The sequence below is a fragment of the Mustela nivalis genome, assembly GCF_964662115.1.
Source record: "Mustela nivalis genome assembly, chromosome: 13".
Lineage (NCBI taxonomy): Eukaryota > Metazoa > Chordata > Mammalia > Carnivora > Mustelidae > Mustela > Mustela nivalis.
Window position 1 is genome coordinate 41,866,013 of NC_139032.1, and position 19,294 is coordinate 41,885,306.

General features: G+C 41.0%; 1 protein-coding gene across 11 annotated transcripts in view; it reads left to right on the forward strand.

Moving 5' to 3' along the window:
• The first annotated feature begins 404 nt into the window (after window positions 1-404).
• Window positions 405-19,294, forward strand: part of CCDC171 (coiled-coil domain containing 171) — a 291,861-nt gene continuing 272,971 nt past the window's right edge. For 5 of the 11 annotated variants that reach the window (XR_014301800.1, XR_014301801.1, XM_082695053.1 and 2 more), the window contains exons 1-2: window positions 697-848; window positions 10,551-10,703. Coding sequence is in view for 6 of the 11 variants with exons in the window: in XM_082695053.1 (XP_082551179.1) it covers window positions 10,660-10,703 (44 nt within the window). In the remaining 5 variants the exon portion in view is untranslated. Of the gene's footprint in view, window positions 510-628; window positions 849-10,550; window positions 10,704-14,797; window positions 14,929-19,294 lie in introns of those variants that run through there. The other 6 variants (XM_082695058.1, XM_082695061.1, XM_082695056.1 and 3 more) reach the window with 5 other exon arrangements.

Consider the following 19,294-nt stretch of genomic DNA (forward strand, 5'->3'; position numbering starts at 1 on the left):
CGCTGCAACAGTGTCAGCGCATTGACCCGCGCTTTCTCCACACTGTTCACAACCCTAAGCTGGGATACAATGGGTATGGGAGGGGGGGGCGTCCTGCAGGCGAGAGCGGGCTGCACAGCGAGAAGCCGAGCCAGCAAAATTTACCCCCGGCCCTGCCACCGACCCACAGACCCCGCGGGGCTCCATTGGCAGTTTAACGCACAATCGGGGATCCAGCCTCTCAAGAGTTTTATTCAGTAGGCGTGGAGAAGGGGTTAGGGTTAAGAAATCTGCATTGTCTGGCGCCTTTGGGGATTCTGAGCCCGTGACCTGGAGACCTCACGCTGGGAACAGAACACTGGAGAGCCGGCCGGAGCGTTCTCGTGCGGCAGGGGCGCGTGCGCGGCGGGATCGCGCGTGGTCACGAGCGCGCCGCTCCTCAGCAACGGCGCATGCGCCTGCTCGCCTTCCCGCACGGCCGCGCAACTTCGCGGGCCCTCCTCTTCCAATCCGAGCGCCGGATTCTCGGAGTGCGTATCCTGGAGCTGCGGGCGGCGAGAGGCGGGAGGAAAGGGGCCGACTGGGGCCGGGCCGACTGGGGCGGGGCCGGGAAGCCTGTGAAAGTCTGTGAAGGTCTGCGAGCGAGGCCGAGCCTCCGGAAGTGGCCGTTGTAAACACTTCTCCCCCGGGTTTTTCCCCTTCTGTCTCCGTTTGCTATTCGTTCCTCCTCCCCCGGTCCTAGAGTCCGTCGGGTTCCGACAGTTTTTGCTCTGACCCCGGCGATCTGCCTAGGCGTCTTTCTACCATTGAGATTTGGAACTGCCCCTGGGGTCTGGGGTGTGCGGTCTGGACCACGGGAGCCCCCTGAGGTAACCACGGGATGTGGGGGCTTCGAGGCGAACGATTTGGGCGGGGAGGTGTTGAGGAAGGTATGGGTGGTAGCATTGAGTTATGGGGAACCCCGAGTTACTTCGTGGTTGTCCTGGCGCTGTTGGGGTCTTGTGGGGACACGCCTACACCTCGTTGGGCTGGGCCTCTCCGCCCACCTGGGGGAAGATACTGGAGCGTCCCAACCGGAGACCGCTGCAGCAGCACCCAGAGGACGAGTAGGGACCAGAGGACAGGACCCAGAGGGCCTGGACTTAGAACTTCTAAGGTTTACAACTCCGGGCTGCCGGCTTTTCCCCTCCAAGAATCAGAAGACTCCTCGAGGACAAGGACCGCGTCTTTTTCATCCTTAAAGGAAAACAAACAAACAAACAACCCCAGCCACACACTAGACACTCTATCAATGTTTGATAAATGAAAGGATGAGTTGCTCTCTGAAGTTTCTACTGCTCATCCACCAGGACTCCTAGGAGACAGAAAATCCAGCTGTTTTTCCAAGGCTGTAAAATTTTCTTCAGAAGTAGAGCCTCCTTTTGACTGTTCTTTACTCCGTCGTGATATTTATCCTAGGCAAATGCATATTTTTTCGTTTTAAGATGTCTAATGATTCTGCCTAGCTTCCTTGAGCAGCAATTTCGGTTGGTGTCCAACGCTTTCAAATACAGAACACATGAGTGTTTTGTATACTTCGCATGATTTTGGAGAGAAGACCCTACCATTTCGTCATCTGTTTTATTGACCAGTTAGCGCCTAGTAACAACAAACAATGGTAGAGTGGAAACGAACAGTTGTTTCCCTTAAAATGAAGATGAAATAAATACAGTGCAACCTGCTAAGAGGAAAGAGGGGACTAATTTTAGTCTGGAGCTTGAAGTTTTTTTTTTTTTTTTTAAGATTTTATTTGTTTATATGACAGATGGAGATCACAATTAGGCAGAGAGGCAGGCAGAGAGAAAGGAAGGGAAGCAGGCTCCCCACTGAGCAGAGAGCCTGATGCAGGGCTGGATCCCAGGACCCTGAGATCATGACCTGAGCTGAAGGCAGAGGCTTTAACCCACTGAGCCACCCAAGTGCCCCATGGAGCTTAAAGTTTTAATTGCTGGGTGACCTTAAGCAAATCACCTAAACTCTCTAGACATTAGATTCCTTATCTGTCAGATAAGGAGGATGAACTTGGTCTTTAAAGTCCTATTTAATTCCGAAATTCTTTGTCTCATCCCCCTTGTCACAGCCTTTTTTTAAAGCTTTTATTTCTCTATTTGAGAGCGAGTATGAGCAGTGGGGAGGGGCAGAGAGAGAGAGAGAGAAAGAGAGAAAAGCAGACCCCCGCAGATAGCAAGGAGCCCCGTGTGGGGCTGGATCCCAGGACCCCAGCTGAAAGCAGACACTTAACTGATGGAGACATCCAGGCGATCTGTCATGGTCTTGTTTTGATGAAAGAACCAGACATCCTCTTTAAAGGTGAAATATGTAAGTCTGCAGATAAAGAGTCCCCCATCACAGATGTGGTTATTATTGAAGTTAGCACTGTGTTATGAAAGAGAATGGATTTAGGAAGTCAGCCAGATGTGAGTTTGAATTATAACCCTCCCACTGAACATCTTTTTTTTTTTTTTTTTTTTTTTTAAGATTTTATTTATTTATTTGACAGAGATCACAAGTAGGCAGAGAGGCAGGCAGAGAGAGAGAGGATGAAGCAGGCTCCCCATTGAGCTGAGAGCCCGATGTGGGGCTCAATTCCAGGACCCTGGAATCATGACCTGAGCTGAAGGCAGAGGCTTTAACCCACTGAGCCACCCAGGTGTGCCCCCCCCCAACCTTTTTAAAAGATTTTATTTATTTATTTGACAGAGGCGGTGAGAGAGGAAATATAAGCAGGGGGAGTGGAAGAGGGAGAAGCAGACTTTCCACTGAGCAGGGAGCCCGGTGTGGGGCTCCATTCCAGGACCCTGGGGTCATGACTCAAGCTGAAGGCAAACACTTAATGACAGCCACCCAGGTGCCCCTGAATATCTTTTTTTAAATAATTTTATTTATTTATTTTAGAGGTGGGGTGGGGAGCAGAGGGGCAAGGGAGAAAATCTCAAGCAGACGGGGGTTGAGTGCTGAGTTCCCTGTTGGGGCTTAATCTCAAAACCCTGCGATCATGACCTGCGCTGAAACCAAGAGTCAGTTGTTCAAGCAATTGAGCCACCCAGGCATCCCTCCCACTGAATGGCTTTATTTATTATAAGTAGTAGTACTGTAGTTTTATTATAGTTACTCATCCTTTCTAAGCATCAGTGTTCTCGTCCATAAAATATGTGTAATCATCTTATAGGGCTATTGGAAGTATTCAGGGAGATCAGTTATGGTTAGCCTAGTATCTGGCACATAGTAAGTGCTCAATAATAGTGGTTTCTATGTTTTTATCCCCAGACACACTAAGAGATGAGATCCCCACCCCCACCCGCACCCTTCCCTTTTCCCCTGATCTGTACAGACACACTGAGAGATAAATGCATTCTGTACGACCCACTGAAGGACTCAGCTGTGTAGGAAACTTTGTACAAAGTAGGAAACTTTGTACCAGCAGTGGCTCTGCAACCTAATGTAGAATGATCTTTCTGGCTGGTGCTTAACTCTTAGGATGTTTAGATCATTGATCCCTTGGCCTCGATCACCTATATTTGGCTCTATTACCTATGTCTAAAAAACTTCTTATTGAAGAATGATATATATAACATCCCCTCATCTATTTTGGTAGGAATGGTGAGAGAAGTCCAACTCCATTATCGAGAGAAGATCCATCTATTAATAGAGTAACAAAAAAGCTGATCTAAACTTTGCCTTTATCCATCACTGCTACAGAATGGCCTAGATTGGGCCTGAGCCTGTGGAAGTGCCTTTTGTATTGAGAATCCACTGGAGGTCTGAGTTATCTTTCATTAACAGGACTCTGCCTTGTAGTTAGTTGGGGGGTGGGGTGGGGGTATGGGTAAGAATAAGCTGTGTTTGAGAAATCTGTGGTAGGGAGAAGTGCTTTTCTGATAAGCAAGGTCTCATGTGCTCTCTGGCTGGGGGTGAACCACGTCTTGACGACAAATAGCAAGACACAGCAGAACTGTGGAGTCTGCTAATTTGGGCTTGAATCCAGATTCTGTCACTTGCTAGAGCTGAGACTTTGGACAGGAGATTGAATGAATGTCTTTTTTTTTTTTAATTTTATTTATTTGACAGAGATCACAATTAGGTGGAGAGGCAGGCAGAGAGAGAGAAAGGAGGAAGCAGGCTCCCCGCTGAGCAGAGAGCCTGATGCAGGGCTCTATCCCAGGACCCTGGTATCATGGAAGGCAGAGTCTTAACCCACTGAGCCACCCAGGTGCTCCTGAATGAATATCTTTAAGCCTCAGTTCCTTAGGTATAAAGTGGGAACATTAAAAAGTATCTTTTCCTTGAGGTTGGTGTAGAGTGCCAGTGTAGAGATATAGAAAGTTCTTAGCATACTGTCTGGAGAAGGGATGTTTGTCATGGTTGGCATGATGAGAGTAGGAGTGGCTTTGAGGTATTGGATAATTTCTTTATAGATAATGATGTATCGAATGTTTTCAAGTGGAAAGCGTTATTTACAGAGTTAGCTACATGTTGGAGAAAGGCTGATGTCGATTGTGTAGCATAAGGAATTTGTAATTACCATACAGATTAGCTAAAGTATTTATCTTGTGGAGTTTCAAAGGGAAGTTTCAAGTAAGGCTTGGAACACATTATGTGAGGAACCTATAATTCTTTGACCCAGCTCCCTATATCACTGACATTTCTATTACTGTACCTAGCTACTTTCCTCATCATTCATTACCTTTCACTCTGGTGTATGAAAAGGGAGCTTTTACTACATCATCTCTGCCACGTTCAGTTGGTTAGAACTCTACTCAAGGTTTAAATTCAGCTACAGATCTGACTTCGGCTCTTCATTGATGTTGTCTTCCTAATACATGCAGAGGTAGGCCCTTGAACCCTAGTGTTATCAAGAGCTGATACCAGAGACAGAGAAGAAGAAAAAAAGATTTTGCTAACGGAGACTTTTTAGATAGGATTTCTTTTTGGATAATGAATTTGAAAAATTGAGATATAACTCATCTATCAAAATTCATAGTATTAAAGCATACAATTCATTGGTTTTTAGTATATTCAGCATGTTCCATGGCAACCACTGCTATCCAATTCCAGAACATTTCCTTCCCTCCCAAAGAGAAATGTCATACCTTTTAGCAGTTAGATCCAATTCCCCCTCTCCTTACCCTCCGGCAACCACAAGTCTACTTTCTATGTGTTTCATCATTCTATACATTTCATATACATGGAGTCCTACAATCTGTGGTCTTTTGTGTTTGGCTTCTTTCACTTAGCATATGTTTTCAAGGTTTACCTATGTGTCATGTATCATTACTTCATTCCTTTTAATGGTTGAGTAATATTTCATATTTTATTGACCCATGGGTCAGTTAATAGACATTTGGGTGTTTTTTTACTCTTTGGCTATAATGACCAATGTCACTCAGACATTTGTGCACAAGTTTTTGTTGAAATCCAGTAATTACCTTAGAATGTGTCTGGTTTTCAGTATTCTCTGGTATACAGTTTGCTTTTCAAAATGTATGTTAAGGGGCACCTGGGTGGCTCAGTCATTAAGCGTCTGCCTTTGGCTCAGGACATGATCCCAGGGTCCCTGCACTGGGCTCCCTGCTGGGCAGGAAGCCTGCCTCTCCCTCTCCCACTCCCCCTGCTTGTGTTCCCTCTCTCACTGTCTCTCTCTCTGTGTCAAATAAATAAATAAATGAAATCCTAGAGAAAAGTGTACATTAAAATCTTTTTATTACTTCAGGAAAGTTTTCCTGGATTACAGCTTTTAGTACTCTGTTTCCTTGCTTTTGCCTTCTTACTCGGGGACTCCTGCTATCTGCACAATGGTTATTCTTTGCCTGGATTCAGTATTTTGTCACTTTCTTTTGAATCCTTTTGATCTCTCCTTCGTTTCTTTTCACTCAGAAAACTTTCCTTTTTTTATTTCCTGTGTCCTTTCAGGCATTTTCTGTCATGTGTATTTACTTTGTGTCCCCTCTTAGTCTTCATCACTGAAATTTTTTTCTTTCATTTCTAACTCTGATGGTTGTCACCTTCTTTCGGAGTTTTCCTAATTCTAATTCTTTTCTGTCTTGTACCATTTTGTTAGGGTCCTTTAGCTTATCTTGAAATAGTACGTTACAGGTTTCATCTGTTTTGTGGTCATGTCTTTCTGTCATGCTTTCATTTGTAGCATTCAATTCTGCTCCCTTTTTAACTGTGTTCACTTCATATGGGATTTGACCACATACTCTCTGTTGCTTTTTTTTTTTTTTAAGATTTTATTCACTTATTTGACAGAGAGATCACAAGTAGGCAGAGAGGCTGGCAGAGAGAGAGGGGGAAGCAGGCTCCCCGCTGAGCAGAGAGCCCTATGTGGGCCTTGATCCCAGGACCCTGAGATCATGATCTGAGCTGAAGGCAGAGGCTTAAGCCAGTGAGCCATCCAGACACCCTGTGGCTTATTTTTATGGAAGATTAATTTACTTGAACTTTGAGATTGGGGCACTCTGTCTTGTGGTGTTTTGTGAGTGTTAAAAACTGCGGTGGCTTGTTTTTGAGATTTCCTGGCTCTGTTTCCTCCTACAGTTTGGTTTGGGCCATTGCTTTGTCTTTATTTCCCTTATCCTGCTCGGTTTTGATTCCATTCTTTGTGCTTTCTTTTTAGTGGGGGCCTCTGTCCAGGAAAGCGACCTTGGCAGGTCAGATCCGAGGGTTCATAAGCTGGACTGTACCAACCCTTTCAAGACTTTCTTACCGTATGCCTGTAGGGCATGCTGACTTGTGGAACGGGCAGACTTCTCCCAGATTCATCTGCTGTTCCCAGATTGGCTTGCAGTGCTCCCCACTGAATATCTGCTGGCTCTTTTTGGTGTTCTTTCAGATGTAGCCTTGTTATTTCTATACTCTGCTTTCTCCTCCTTACATGTGGCTCCCATATAGGTTTTGTGGCTGTTGGTGGTTTGCCCTTATTCATTTGTATTTTGTAGCTTTTTGTTGTAAACAGAAATGTAAATTAGATTTTCTAGTTTCTCTAATTATCTTAGATAGTTTTTACAATGTCCCTCATTTAAATTAATAAATTGTAGAATAATGACTTTATGAAAGACACATGTAGGCAGGGTTGATGTGAGAACTCATTTTTGTACCTTTCTTGTCTCTCAACTTCTTTTTCTTCTTAACCCCACAAGAGTATTTTCAAATTTCTTATCCATTTTAGTTTTTTTTTTGAAGTTTATTTATTTTTTAGTAATCGCTATATGCAATGTGGGGCTCAGACTCACGACCCTGAGATCAAGAGTCGCATCCTCTTCAGCCTGACCCAGCCAGACGCCTGTTTCCCCCCCACCCCGCCCCATATTAGTTTTCTATTGGTGTGGGACAAATTACCACAAATTAATGGCTTGAAACAGCACCCAAGTCAGGAATCTGGACACAGCTTAGGTGTATCCTCTGTTCAGAGTTTCACCGGGCTGCAGTCAGGGTGCTGGTTGGGCTGTGTTCTCATCTGGAGGTCTGACTGGAAAGAATCCACTTCACAGCCTATTTCGATTGTTGGCAGAATTTGTGTCCTGTTGGCATCTGTGTGACTGAGGCATCTAGCTATTTGCTGGCTGCGGGGTAGAGGCTGCCTGCTGTTTCTGTTCTGTAGCCCTCTCTGTAGGTGGTTCCCAGCATGGCATTTTGCTTCTTCATGCCCCGCAGGAGATTGTCATTTTGGTCTTTTAAGACAGAGTCTTACATAACATAATATAATCATGGGAGTGACATATCACCATCCCTTTGCCATATTCTGTTGGTCAGAAGCAAGTCACAGGTTCTGCCCACAGCAAAGGGGAGCCTATTATACGAGAGAAAAATGCCAGTGGGGGCCAAGATTGTGGGGACCATCTGTCTACCACATTATCTGTGTCAGTGATCTGGAAATTGATGAAACTTGCTCCTGAGCCATAGAAGACACTTTTCTCTCTAGAAGACTATTGCCATTTGAAGATGTTAGCTACCAAAATGATAAAAAAAAAAAAAAAAAAATTCTCTTCAGTTTAGCTTTATTGAAACAACTTTATTAAAATTTGGCTAACTACCTCTTCCCACACTTTTCTACCCCAAATAAAGCCAAAACAAAACACAACAGACATTATTAAAATCCTATCTATGTAAATTCTTTTCTTGTGGGTGAGAGATTATGTTTGTGCTTATTGTGACACATATGCATACCCGTGTGTGTTTAATCTTTTGCATAAAAGTAGAAACATTTTACAAACATGCTTTTTGAGCCCGGGACTCCATTCTAAGTTTTAATTCTTTAACTTCCATTCTGAAGACAGTTTTACTGGAGTCTGATCTTTGGGAGTATGGTGGTAAAGTGAAAAGACTCTGGGATTCAGTATCAGAAGAGCTTGACTGAGTCTTTAGTATCCTCCATTTAGTAGCAGACTGGCCATAAGCAAGTCATTTAGCCTTTTTGAATCAGATGAGTTTCCGTAATTGCAATGAGGACAATAAACCTCAGGTAGGATAGTTTTTACATTGCAGTGTTGTAAGGATCAGGATTCACTATATTAGGTGCTCAATCAATCGACAGTGGTATGTTTGTCCTCCACTGTTTCCAAACTTATTCTTTCAGGTCCCTAGAGAAATAGGATTTTCCCCTCTATCTTGGTAAAAACTCTATCTTCTTTGTTCTGGGGCAAAGTATTCTAGTATCTGCTAACTCACTGTTTCAAAGATCTGTTGGTATCTGTCTGTAGAAATCATTACTCAGTTTGTAGCACCTTGGTCTTGTCTCCATCTTGGTTGGCTTGAGTCCCTTTTCTTTCAGTGACATCTTTGAGGGTTTATTAGGAGCAGGGAGAGAGAATTAGCTTTTTTTTTTTTTTTTTTGTCTTCTAGATATCCCTGTACACTGGTAATTCTACTAAATAATTCTTTTGATACATTTTTCACCTAGACCAAATCACCTTAAGTATTACTTAATCCCTTCCTTTTTCAGGGACTATAATATTTTCCCAGAGGTTTTCTATTTAGTAATATAAACTTACAATGACTGAGCATTGTATAATGCTGTATATATTACTTAAATGTCAAATATATGAGATTGATGTAATTATCCCCTTATTATGGTTGAGGAAATCAGTGCAGAGAGTGTAAATGACTTGCCCATGACCACATACTTGGAAGATACTTAAAGGCATTCTAACTCAGATCCCTCTGAATCTAAAGCTTATGATCTTTCTTAGGCTATTGGAGTTCTGCTAGGAATACCAAGAGATGCTTGTGAGATCTTGATATTTGTGTCAGTCTGAACTTAATCCTTGTTATCTCTGTTTAAAATATTCACTCAGAGATTCCTTCATACCATATATACACACACACACGTGTGTGTGTTTGTGTGTGTGTGTATAAAAGCAACTTACTTTAAATGGTTAGCTTTGTATAATTTGGAGTACCTCCCATAGAAGAAAGTTCTAGACAGACCAGTGTAAATGACAACTATTCTCCTCTTTCCATATTCCTTATTTCCTTATTCCTCCTTGATCATTAACTTAAGGACTTTGAAAATTACCATGAGATCATTTGTGGGAAGTACTTTGGTCTCATTGATTGTAGCATTGCATTAAAAATATATCATTTATGAAAATGGCTTTAGGGACTTAAAAATGTCCCTGGATTTCGTTTTCTTTCAAACTGCGTTCTGTTCTCTAGAAATAGGCTCTACATTCCTTTTCTAGTTCAAGATTAATTTGTCACTATTTTATTAAGATCATTTTTTCTTGGGGCATGGGTGGCTCAGTTGGCTAAGCATCTGCCTTCAGGCTCGGGTCATGATCCTGCAGTCCTGGGATTGGGGCTCATGTGGGGCTCCCTCTTCAGTGGCAAGTCTGCCTCTCCCTCTGCCCCTCTCCCACCTTGTGCTCTCTTTCTATTGAATAAATAAATGAATAAAATCTTGAAAAAAAATTCTTCTCTTCATTTGAGAAATTAAAATATCTAATAGAATTTTGTTTGTATAAGAAGGAATATCTTTTTAACATTTTGTCATTTTTGCTTCTAATCTTTTTTTTAAAAGAAATCAGGGGTGCCTGCGTGTCTCAGCTAAGCAGCTGACTTTGGCCCAGTAGTGATTCCAGGGCCTGGGATCACACCCTGCATCAGGCTCCTTGCTCAGTAGGCATCTGCTTCTCCCTCTCTCTCTTCTTGCTGCTCCCCATGCTTGTGCTCTCTCTCTCTGTGTCAAATAAATAAAATCTTAAAAAAAAAAAAAAAAGAAACAGTTTTTAAATGTTTTCATGTTTGTTATAAAATAATTTTAAAAATACAAGCAAGATGGGTGTGGGTGTCTCAGTTGGTTTAGTGTCTGCCTTCCCCTCAGGTCCTGGAATCAAGCCTGGTGTCGGGCTCCCTGCTCAGTGGTGTGTCTGCTTCTCCTTCTCCTCCTTGCTTATGCTCTCTCTCAAATAAATAAAATTGAAAAAAAAAATACAAGTAAGTAAGATGAATGAAAAGACAAAAATCACTCATAGTCTCAGGACTCTTATTATAACTTATACAACTCACTGTTACATTGTTTACTATTTTAACAGACTTCAGCCCACCTAACCTGTAAGCAACAGACATCTGGAACAGGTGTAATCCTCAATAACGAAGCACACGACTCATAAACAGTGGGCTGAGAGTTGGAAGAGACTTACCATGAGTTTAAACGCTTCAAGTAATGCCCCCAGTGACGCCCAAGGGTAAGTCACCAGTCCTTTCCTGTAGTTGGGGAGTGCTTTTGGGTTGTGGGTAGCCGGGAGTAGTCCGTGGTTGGGGGTGCTGATTGTAAGAATTCTCGGGGTGTGCTAAGGGAGGCCAAAATTTCAGGTGCCTGGAGGAGCAGGCAGGATGCGTCACAGCAACAGGAACAGGATGTAGGGACTGTATGCTGTGATGTGTGCTCCTTTGTTAACTCATCCCTGAAAGTCAGTGTATGTACTTTCTCCTGCCCTTAGAGAACCGCTTATTCTTCTCTCCTTTTCCAGTCTTTTCTCCTTCTCATGGTTTTGCTTATTCCCAGTTCTGTGTGGCCATTACTCTGGCCTGCCCTAATCTCTGTGACTCCAGTTGTTCTAACTTCGTGCCCCAACGGTAGTTCATGGCTTCTCTTGAGGCTTTCTTTGGGTTTTAGCTCCCGTTCCACTGCTCTTGAACTTGGAGTTTATGTTCCAAGAATTGCCACTGTTCCTCTTTTTTGTACCCTTGATGTCTGCCTTTGGGTGAGGTGCCTGCTTTGGGTTGATTCACCTCTGATGTGAAAAATAGAAAACTCTGAGTCTAGAATGTAAAACTGAGCCAATTCAGAGAGTGTAGTCTGAAGTGTTTTGGTTTACAAAGAACTAAATACAGAAATCGAAAGTGTTTAGAAATTTTTATAATCATGTAGCGGAATAATTTTCTGTTTGTTAAATCTAGTAATAAAACACTTGGGGCTGCATTTTATCTCTTTTTAAAATTTCTTTTCAAAACAATTTCTTGTTCACTGTGGAAAACAGCATGGAGTTTCCTCAAAAAGTTGAAAATAGAGCTACTCTACGACCCAGTAATGGCACTACTGGGTATTTACCCCAAAGATACTAATGTCGTGATCCAAAGGGGCACTTGCACCCCAATGTTTATAACAGCAATGTCCACAATAGTCAGACTATGGAAAGAGCCCAGATGTCCATCCACAGATGAACGGATAAAGAAGATGTGGTATATACACACAATGGAATACCATGTAGCCATCAAAAAAGCTGAAATCTTGCCACTTGCAATGGGGTCGATGGAACTAGACGGGATTATGCTAAGTGAAATAAATCAATCATAGAAATACAATTATCATATGATATCACTAATATGAGGAATTTGGGAAACAAGACAGAGGAACAGAGGATCATAGGGGAAGGGAGAGAAAAATGAAACAAGATGAAACCAGAGAGGGAGACAAACCATAAGGGACTCTTAATCTCAGGAAACAAACTGAGGGTTGCCAGAGGGGAGGGGTGGAAGGGATGAGGTGGCTGGGGGGTGGGCATTGGGTATGTGCTGTGATGTGATGAGTGCTGTGAATTATGTAAGACTGATGAATCACAGAAACCCTGAAACAAATAATACATTGTATGTTAATAAAAAAATTTCTTGTTTAGTCATTTTAAAGATAGTTATTTTAGTCATTTTAAATATATTTTTAAAAAGCACCATTTGTTGGGGAGAAGAGTCCTTTCTCCTACTTAGTTTGAGAAGAACTGATCTAGACTCCCTTTTCAGCAAGGATGTGTGGGTGGGGCAAGGACCATGACTAACATGTACTTCACCTATAAATAGGATTTGCCACAGAAACATTTTCCACCTATCTTTAGAAGCTACCTTCAGTCCTTTCTGGAGCAAGGTATGAAATACGTGAATAAAATATAAACTTTTGACTTCAGTAAAAACGTCTTCATTTTTGGAGGGAACATCTTGCCATACAAGTATCTCTCATTTTTTTTTTTAAAGATTTTATATATTTATTTGTCAGGGAGAGTGAGAGCACACACAAGCAGGGGGGGAGCGGCAAGCAGAGGGAGAAGCAGGCTCCCTGCTGAGTAAGGAACCTGATGCAGGACTCGATCCCAGGACCCCAGGATCATGTCTGTCCTGATTTTTAATGACTAAATTGCTCTTTAGAATTTTAGAATCTGGTAAATGAAGTTAAACTTTGCTATTTACCAATAATTTACTGTCTGTAGATTTGCCTTTTCTGAATAACTCATATACATGGAATCATACAGTATGAGGTCTTTTGTGTCTGGCTTCTTTCACTAGGCATGTGCTGCAGGTTTATCATGTTGTTAATAGGTATCAGTACTGTTTCTTTTTTATTGCTGGGTAGTATTCTGTTGTATGGCCGTAGCACATTCTGGTTACCCACTCATCAGCTCATGGCCATTTAGGTGGTTTCCACTTTTTGGCTGTTATAAATAATGCTGCTCTGAGCATTTATGTACGAGCCTTTGTGTGCAGATGGTTTCATTTCTCTTGGGTAGATTCTTGCATTACTTCATTGTACAGAACATTTATGCTACTTTTTTTTTTTTTTTTTTTTTTAAGAAACTTCTAGGTTGGGACACCTGGGTGGCTCAGATGGTTAAGTGTCTGCCTTTGGCTCAGGTCATGATCCCGGGCTCCTAGAATCAAGTTCCACATTAGACTCCCAGCTCAGTGGGGAGCCTGCTTCTTCCTCTGCCTCTCTCTTTGCCTCTTATGAATAAAGAAATAAAAAAAAATCTTAAACAAACAAAAAAAAGGATGGGGTGCCTGGGTGGCTCAGTGGGTTAGGCTTCTGCCTTCAGCTCCCCCCACTGCCTGCCTGCCTCTCTGCCTACTTGTGATCTCTCTCTCTCTGTCAAATAAATAAGTAAGATCTTAAAAAAAAAAAAAAAAAAAAAAGAAAGAAACTCTTGGTTGTATTCTAAAGTGGCTGGACCATTTTACATTCCCACTAGCAATATACAAGGACTTTAGTTTCTCCACATCCTTGCCAACACTTGTTATTTTCTGATATTTTTTAAAAAATTCTTTTAATTCCAGTGTAATTAACATAATGTACCATATTAGTTTCAGGTATACAATCTAGTGATTGAATTTTTTTTATTGACTTTTATTATAGCCGTTCTAGTGAGTATGAAGCGGTATGTTGTAATTTTAATTTGTATTTTTTTAATGAGTAATGATGTTGAACATCTTCGTATGTGATTTTTTTGCCATTTGTATATCTTCATTGGTGAAAAGCCTATTCAGATCTTTTGCTCATTTTTATTTTATTTTATTATTTTTTAAAGATTTTATTTATTTATTTGACAGAGAGAGATCACAAGTAGGCAGAGAGGCAGGCAGAGAGAGAGAGAGAGGAGGAAGCAGGCTCCCTGCTGAGCAGAGAGCCCGATGCGGGACTCGATCCCAGGACCCTGAGATCATGACCTGAGCCGAAGGCAGCAGCTTAACCCACTGAGCCACCCAGGCACCCCTTTTGCTCATTTTTAAATTAGTTGTCTTTTTGCTGTTGAGCTTTAAGCATTTTTTAAAAATATATTTTGGATACAAGTATTTTGTCTTTTATCAGATATATAATTGCACATATATTATCTCCCATTTATTGGCTTGTCTTCATTTTTGTAATAATGTCTTTAGAAGTGCAAATACTTTAAATTTTTATAAAGTCCAATTTTTTTCTTTTTTCTGTTTTTCTTTTAAGTAGACTCCATGCCCAATATGGGCCTTGAACTCATGACCCTGAGATCAAGAGTCACATGTTGTGACGACTGAGCCAGCCAGGTGCCCTTCCAATTCTTTTCCTTTATGGATTGTGCTTTTGGTTTTGTATCTATGAAATCTTTGCCTAAATTTAGGTCATGAAGATTTTTCTCCTATGTTTTCTTCTAGAAGTTTTATAATTTCAGTTTTTACATTTAGGTCTATGCTTCATTTGAACTAACTTTTTTTTTTTTTTTTTAGAGAGCAAGCATACATGTAGGGGGTTGGGGGAGGGACAGATGGAGAGGGAGAGAGAATCTTTTTGTTTTAAAGATTTATTTATTTTAGTGGAGTCTGGTTGGCTCAGTTGGTTAAGTGTCTGCCTTTGGCTCAGGTTGTGATCCCAGAGTTCTGGGATTGAGCTCTTCTTCATCTGGCTCCCTGCTCAGCAGGGAGTCTGCTTGTTCTCTGCCATTGCCCATGCCCCCTGCGTGTGTATGCTTGCGCACGTGCGTGCGCGCTCTCTCTCTCTCAAATAAATAAATAAATAAACTCTTTAAAAAATTATTTATTTCAGTGAGGGAGTGCATCTCTAAGTGATCATGGTGGGGTGGAGAGGAAAGCGACAGAGGGGGAGAACCTAAGCATGACCCTGAGATCATGACCTGAGCCGAAATCAAGAGTCCAACATTTAACTGACTGAGCCACGTAGGTGCTCCTTAAGTTACTTTTTATGTATGGTGTGAGGTGAGGGTCTAAATTAATGTTTTTATCCAGTTGTTATCAGCACCATTTGTTGATAAGACTGTTTTTCCCCCACTGAATTGTCTTGACACCTCTGTTGAAAATTAATGGACCAAATGTATATAAGTTTATTTCTAGAGTCTCAAGTATGGTACAATGAGCTACATGTCTCCTTTTTTTTTTTTTAAATATTTTATTTATTTATTTGACAGATAGAGATCACAAGTAGGCAGAGAGGCAGGCAGAGGGGGAGGGGGAAGCAGGTTCCCTGCTGAGCAGAGAGCCTGATGGGGGCTCAATCCCAGGACCCTGAAGTCATGACCTGAGCCAAAGGCAGAGGCTTAACCCACTGAGCCACCCAGACTCCCTCTAAATCTATTTTTCTGATGCTATTGTGAATGGAATTATTTTTCTAAACTTCATTTTTGAATTATTTGGTGTTAATATATAGAAATATAATTGATTTTTGTATATTGATTTTATATTCTGTGACCTTGCTGAAATTATTGTTTTAGTTCCAGTGTTTTTGTTTCTTTTTTTTTTTTTAAGATTTTATTTATTTATTTGACAGAGAGAAATCACAAGTAGATGGAGAGGCAGGCAGAGAGAGAGAGGGAAGCAGGCTCCCTGCTGAGCAGAGAGCCCGATGCGGGACTCGATCCCAGGACCCTGAGATCATGACCTGAGCCGAAGGCAGCGGCTTAACCCACTGAGCCACCCAGGCGCCCCCAGTATTTTTGTTTCTTAATGAGTTTCTTAAGATATTTTTACAGGATCATGTCCTTTGCAATTAAGGACAGTTTTACTTTTGAGTAGCCTGGCTGGCTCAGTTGGTAGAACATGGGGTTGTGAGTTTAAGCTCTACATTGGGCATAGAGCTTACTTTAAAAAAAAAAAAAAAAAAGGATAGTTCTATTTCTTTCCTTCTAATATATATATGCCTGCTCATCTGTCCGTCCTTCCTTCCTTCCTTCCTCCCTCCCTCCTCCAGTACAGTCTCAAATAGAAGTAGACAGGTTTGTTTTGTTCCCAGTCTTAGGGGAAGTTTTCAGTCTTTCACCAATAAGTATGCCACTTGTAAGTTTTTCATAGAAGCTTTTTGCCAGATTAAGTGAATTTCCTTGAATTCCTACTTTGTTGCATTTTTTAAAAAGTCACAAATCAATGTTGAATTTTATCAAGTGATTTTTCTGTATCTATTGAGATGATTATGTAATTTTTATTTTTTATTTTAGTAAAATGGTATATTACATCAATTGATTTTCAGAAATTAAATCAATTTTCTGTTTTTGGGACAAATCCCACTAGGTCATGTTGTGTAATCCTTTTAAGATGTGGTTGGATTTGGTTTGCTAATGTTTTGTTGAGGATTTTTTGCATTTCTGTTCCTGAGGGATACTGGACTGTTGTTTTCCTTTCTTGTGCTGACTCACTTTGATTTTATGTAATCTGGGTTAATGGAATGAGCTGGGGAGTGTCTCCACCTCTTCTAAAGTGAGGATTGTGTGGTAGAATTTACTAGGGAGGCCATATGGATTTGAGTTTTCTTTGTGTTTAGATTTGTAAAATTATTAATCCAGTATCTTTAGCTCTTATAGATCTATTCAGATTTTGCTTCTTTTGGGGTTAATTTTGATAATGTCAGTTTTTCTAGGAATTTGTCCATTTGATCTACATTGTCTAACTTGTCAGCATAAAGTTGTTCATAGTGTTTATTATAATCCTTCTAGGTTGGTAGTGTCATTTCCTCTCTCATTCTTTATTTTTATAATTTGAATCTTTTCTCTCATTTTGTCAATCTAGCCAAAGGCTTAGTAAGTTTGTTGATTTTTTCATATTTGTTTATTTATTTGTAAAGATTTTGTTTATTTGTAAGACAGAGAGAGAGAGTACAAGCAGAGGGAGTGGGAGAAGGAGAAGCAGGCTCTCTGCTGATCAAGGAGCCTGTGCTCAGATGCCTGATTCCAGGACTCTGGGATCATGACCTGAGCTGAAGACAGATGGTTAATCCACTGAGCCACCCAGGTGCTCAGTGGATCTGAGTGCTTGTCGATCTTTTTAAAGAACCAACTATTGGTTTCATTGTTTCTCTGTGTTGTTTTATTTTAGTCTTATCTTCAAAAATTATCTTAAATAATTATATAAACAATCTCATGTTCTGAAAGGCTTACTCACTGACATTAGGAAAAATAGCAGTGCTCATTTGCTTGTCACAAATTACCTTCTTGATCTCTAGAAACAATCATTTTCAACTCTGAGATGATTTTTATTTTAAAATACTATTTTTAATTTGATTTAATTTATTAAAAATTTTGTGTTTTTTGTACGGAGCTATGGTTGACACACAATGATACATCAATTTCAGTACAAGATAGTGATTCAACAAGTCTGTGTTACGCTATGCTCACGAAAAGTGGGGCTGCCATCTGTCACTATACTCTGTGCAGGGGCCAAACTCATCTCTGTATCATTCCAATTTTAGTATATGTGCTGCCAAAGTCAGCACTGTCACCATTCTGAAATGATTTTTAAGATCTAAAGCTCTCAAAATATTTTTTTATGTTGCTCTTTGATTTTTCAGGTTTAGCTGTTATTCTACTGACTGCCCACACTACAAGAGATCATGATTTAGTTTTCATTCATGCTTCCCTCCTTTTTCTGTCCTCTCTATATTTAGTTTTTCATGTTTACATTATTATAATTTTAAAAACTTTCCAGTTGATTTTCTCCATTTAGAAAATTTTTTTTTGTCTTTTTTGTACAGTGTTTTTCTTGGATTTGATCATTGTTTCATTGTTTAGTTTGCTTAATTTCTATGATTTTATCATGAATTCAGCTTCATACTCCAATCAAGTGGCATGAATCTTTCAGTATGTTCAGACAGTTGAAGTATTCTGGGTTTATCTTTATTTTTTTAATTTAATTTAAATTTTTTAAAAGATTTTATTTATTTATTTGATAGAGATCACAAGTAGGCAGAGAGGCAGACAGAGAGAGAGGAAGGGAAGTAGGCTCCCTGCTGAGCAGAGAGCCTGATGTGGGGCTTGATCCCAGGACCCTGGGATCATGACCTGAGCTGAAGGCAGAGGCTTTAACCCACTGAGTCACCCAGGTGCCCCTCTGGGTTTAGCTTTAATTGTAATTCTAACACAATTAACACACAGTGTTATATTAGTTTCAGATGTACAATACAGTGATTCAGCAATTCTCTACGTTACCTGGGGCTCATCAAGATAAGTGTATTCTTGGGCGCCTGGGTGGCTCAGTGGGTTAAGCCGCTGCCTTCGGCTCAGGTCATGATCTCAGGGTCCTGGGATCGAGTCCCACATCGGGCTCTCTGCTCAGCAGGGAGCCTGCTTCCTCCTCTCTCTCTCTGCCTGCCTCTCTGCCTACTTGTGATCTCTCTCTGTCAAATAAATAAATAAAATCTTTAAAAAAAAAAAAGATAAGTGTATTCTTAATTCCCTTCACCGCTTTCACTCAGCTCCCTGAAGCCTTCTGTTGTCTTCTTTGTGCATCTTCTTCAAGAAGTCACTCCTGGAGGCTTTGGCCAGTTCAGTAGTCCAGCTGGGACACATTGCCCATTAGGTGCTGTGCTTTCATCTCAGGGTCACACTTGTCATCTGCTGTTCCTTTCTTCACTCTCCTAGAAATTCCATTGCTGTTTTTCTGTCTTGAATCCCCTATATTTTGGATCCCATGTCTTTCTCCTTCTCAGTTTAGGTCCTCTTGAGAAAGTTCATGGGAGGTAATTGTTTTGGTGCCTTGCAGATCTGAAATAGTCTTCCTCATTCCCTTGTAACTTGTTGGGCATAAAATTCTAAATGGAAATTATTTTCCCTTGGTATTTTTTAGCATCCAGGAGATTTTTTTTTTAAACATTTACTTATTTAACTTTTCATTTCTTAGTTTGTATTTTGATTTCCAAGAATTCTGTTTTCTGTTCTGGGAATATTTCATTTTTTTTCAATCACATTCAGTTTTTGTTTTATGGATATTCGTTCTTCTCTTATTTTTCTGGAGGTCCCCCCCCCCTTTTTGTGTTCCCTTTTGCCTGCATAATCTTTGAGGGTTCTTCCTCTCTGTCCCCTGATTTGGTCTCTGTCTTTCTAAACTCTTGCTTCCTAAATTCTGGTGATCCTCAGCTCACTTCTCTCTTATTTAAAACTAGGGGCCTAACAAGCTGGTTGGAAGCCCAGTGTGTAAGGCTTTGTGTTTATGGCATTCTCTATAGGGTGGTGTGGTTAAGGTGTTTGTTGAAGAAGCCCTAGCATTGGGGCGCCTGTGTGGCTCAGTGGGTTAAGCCTCTGCCTTCTATTCTCTTGGCTGC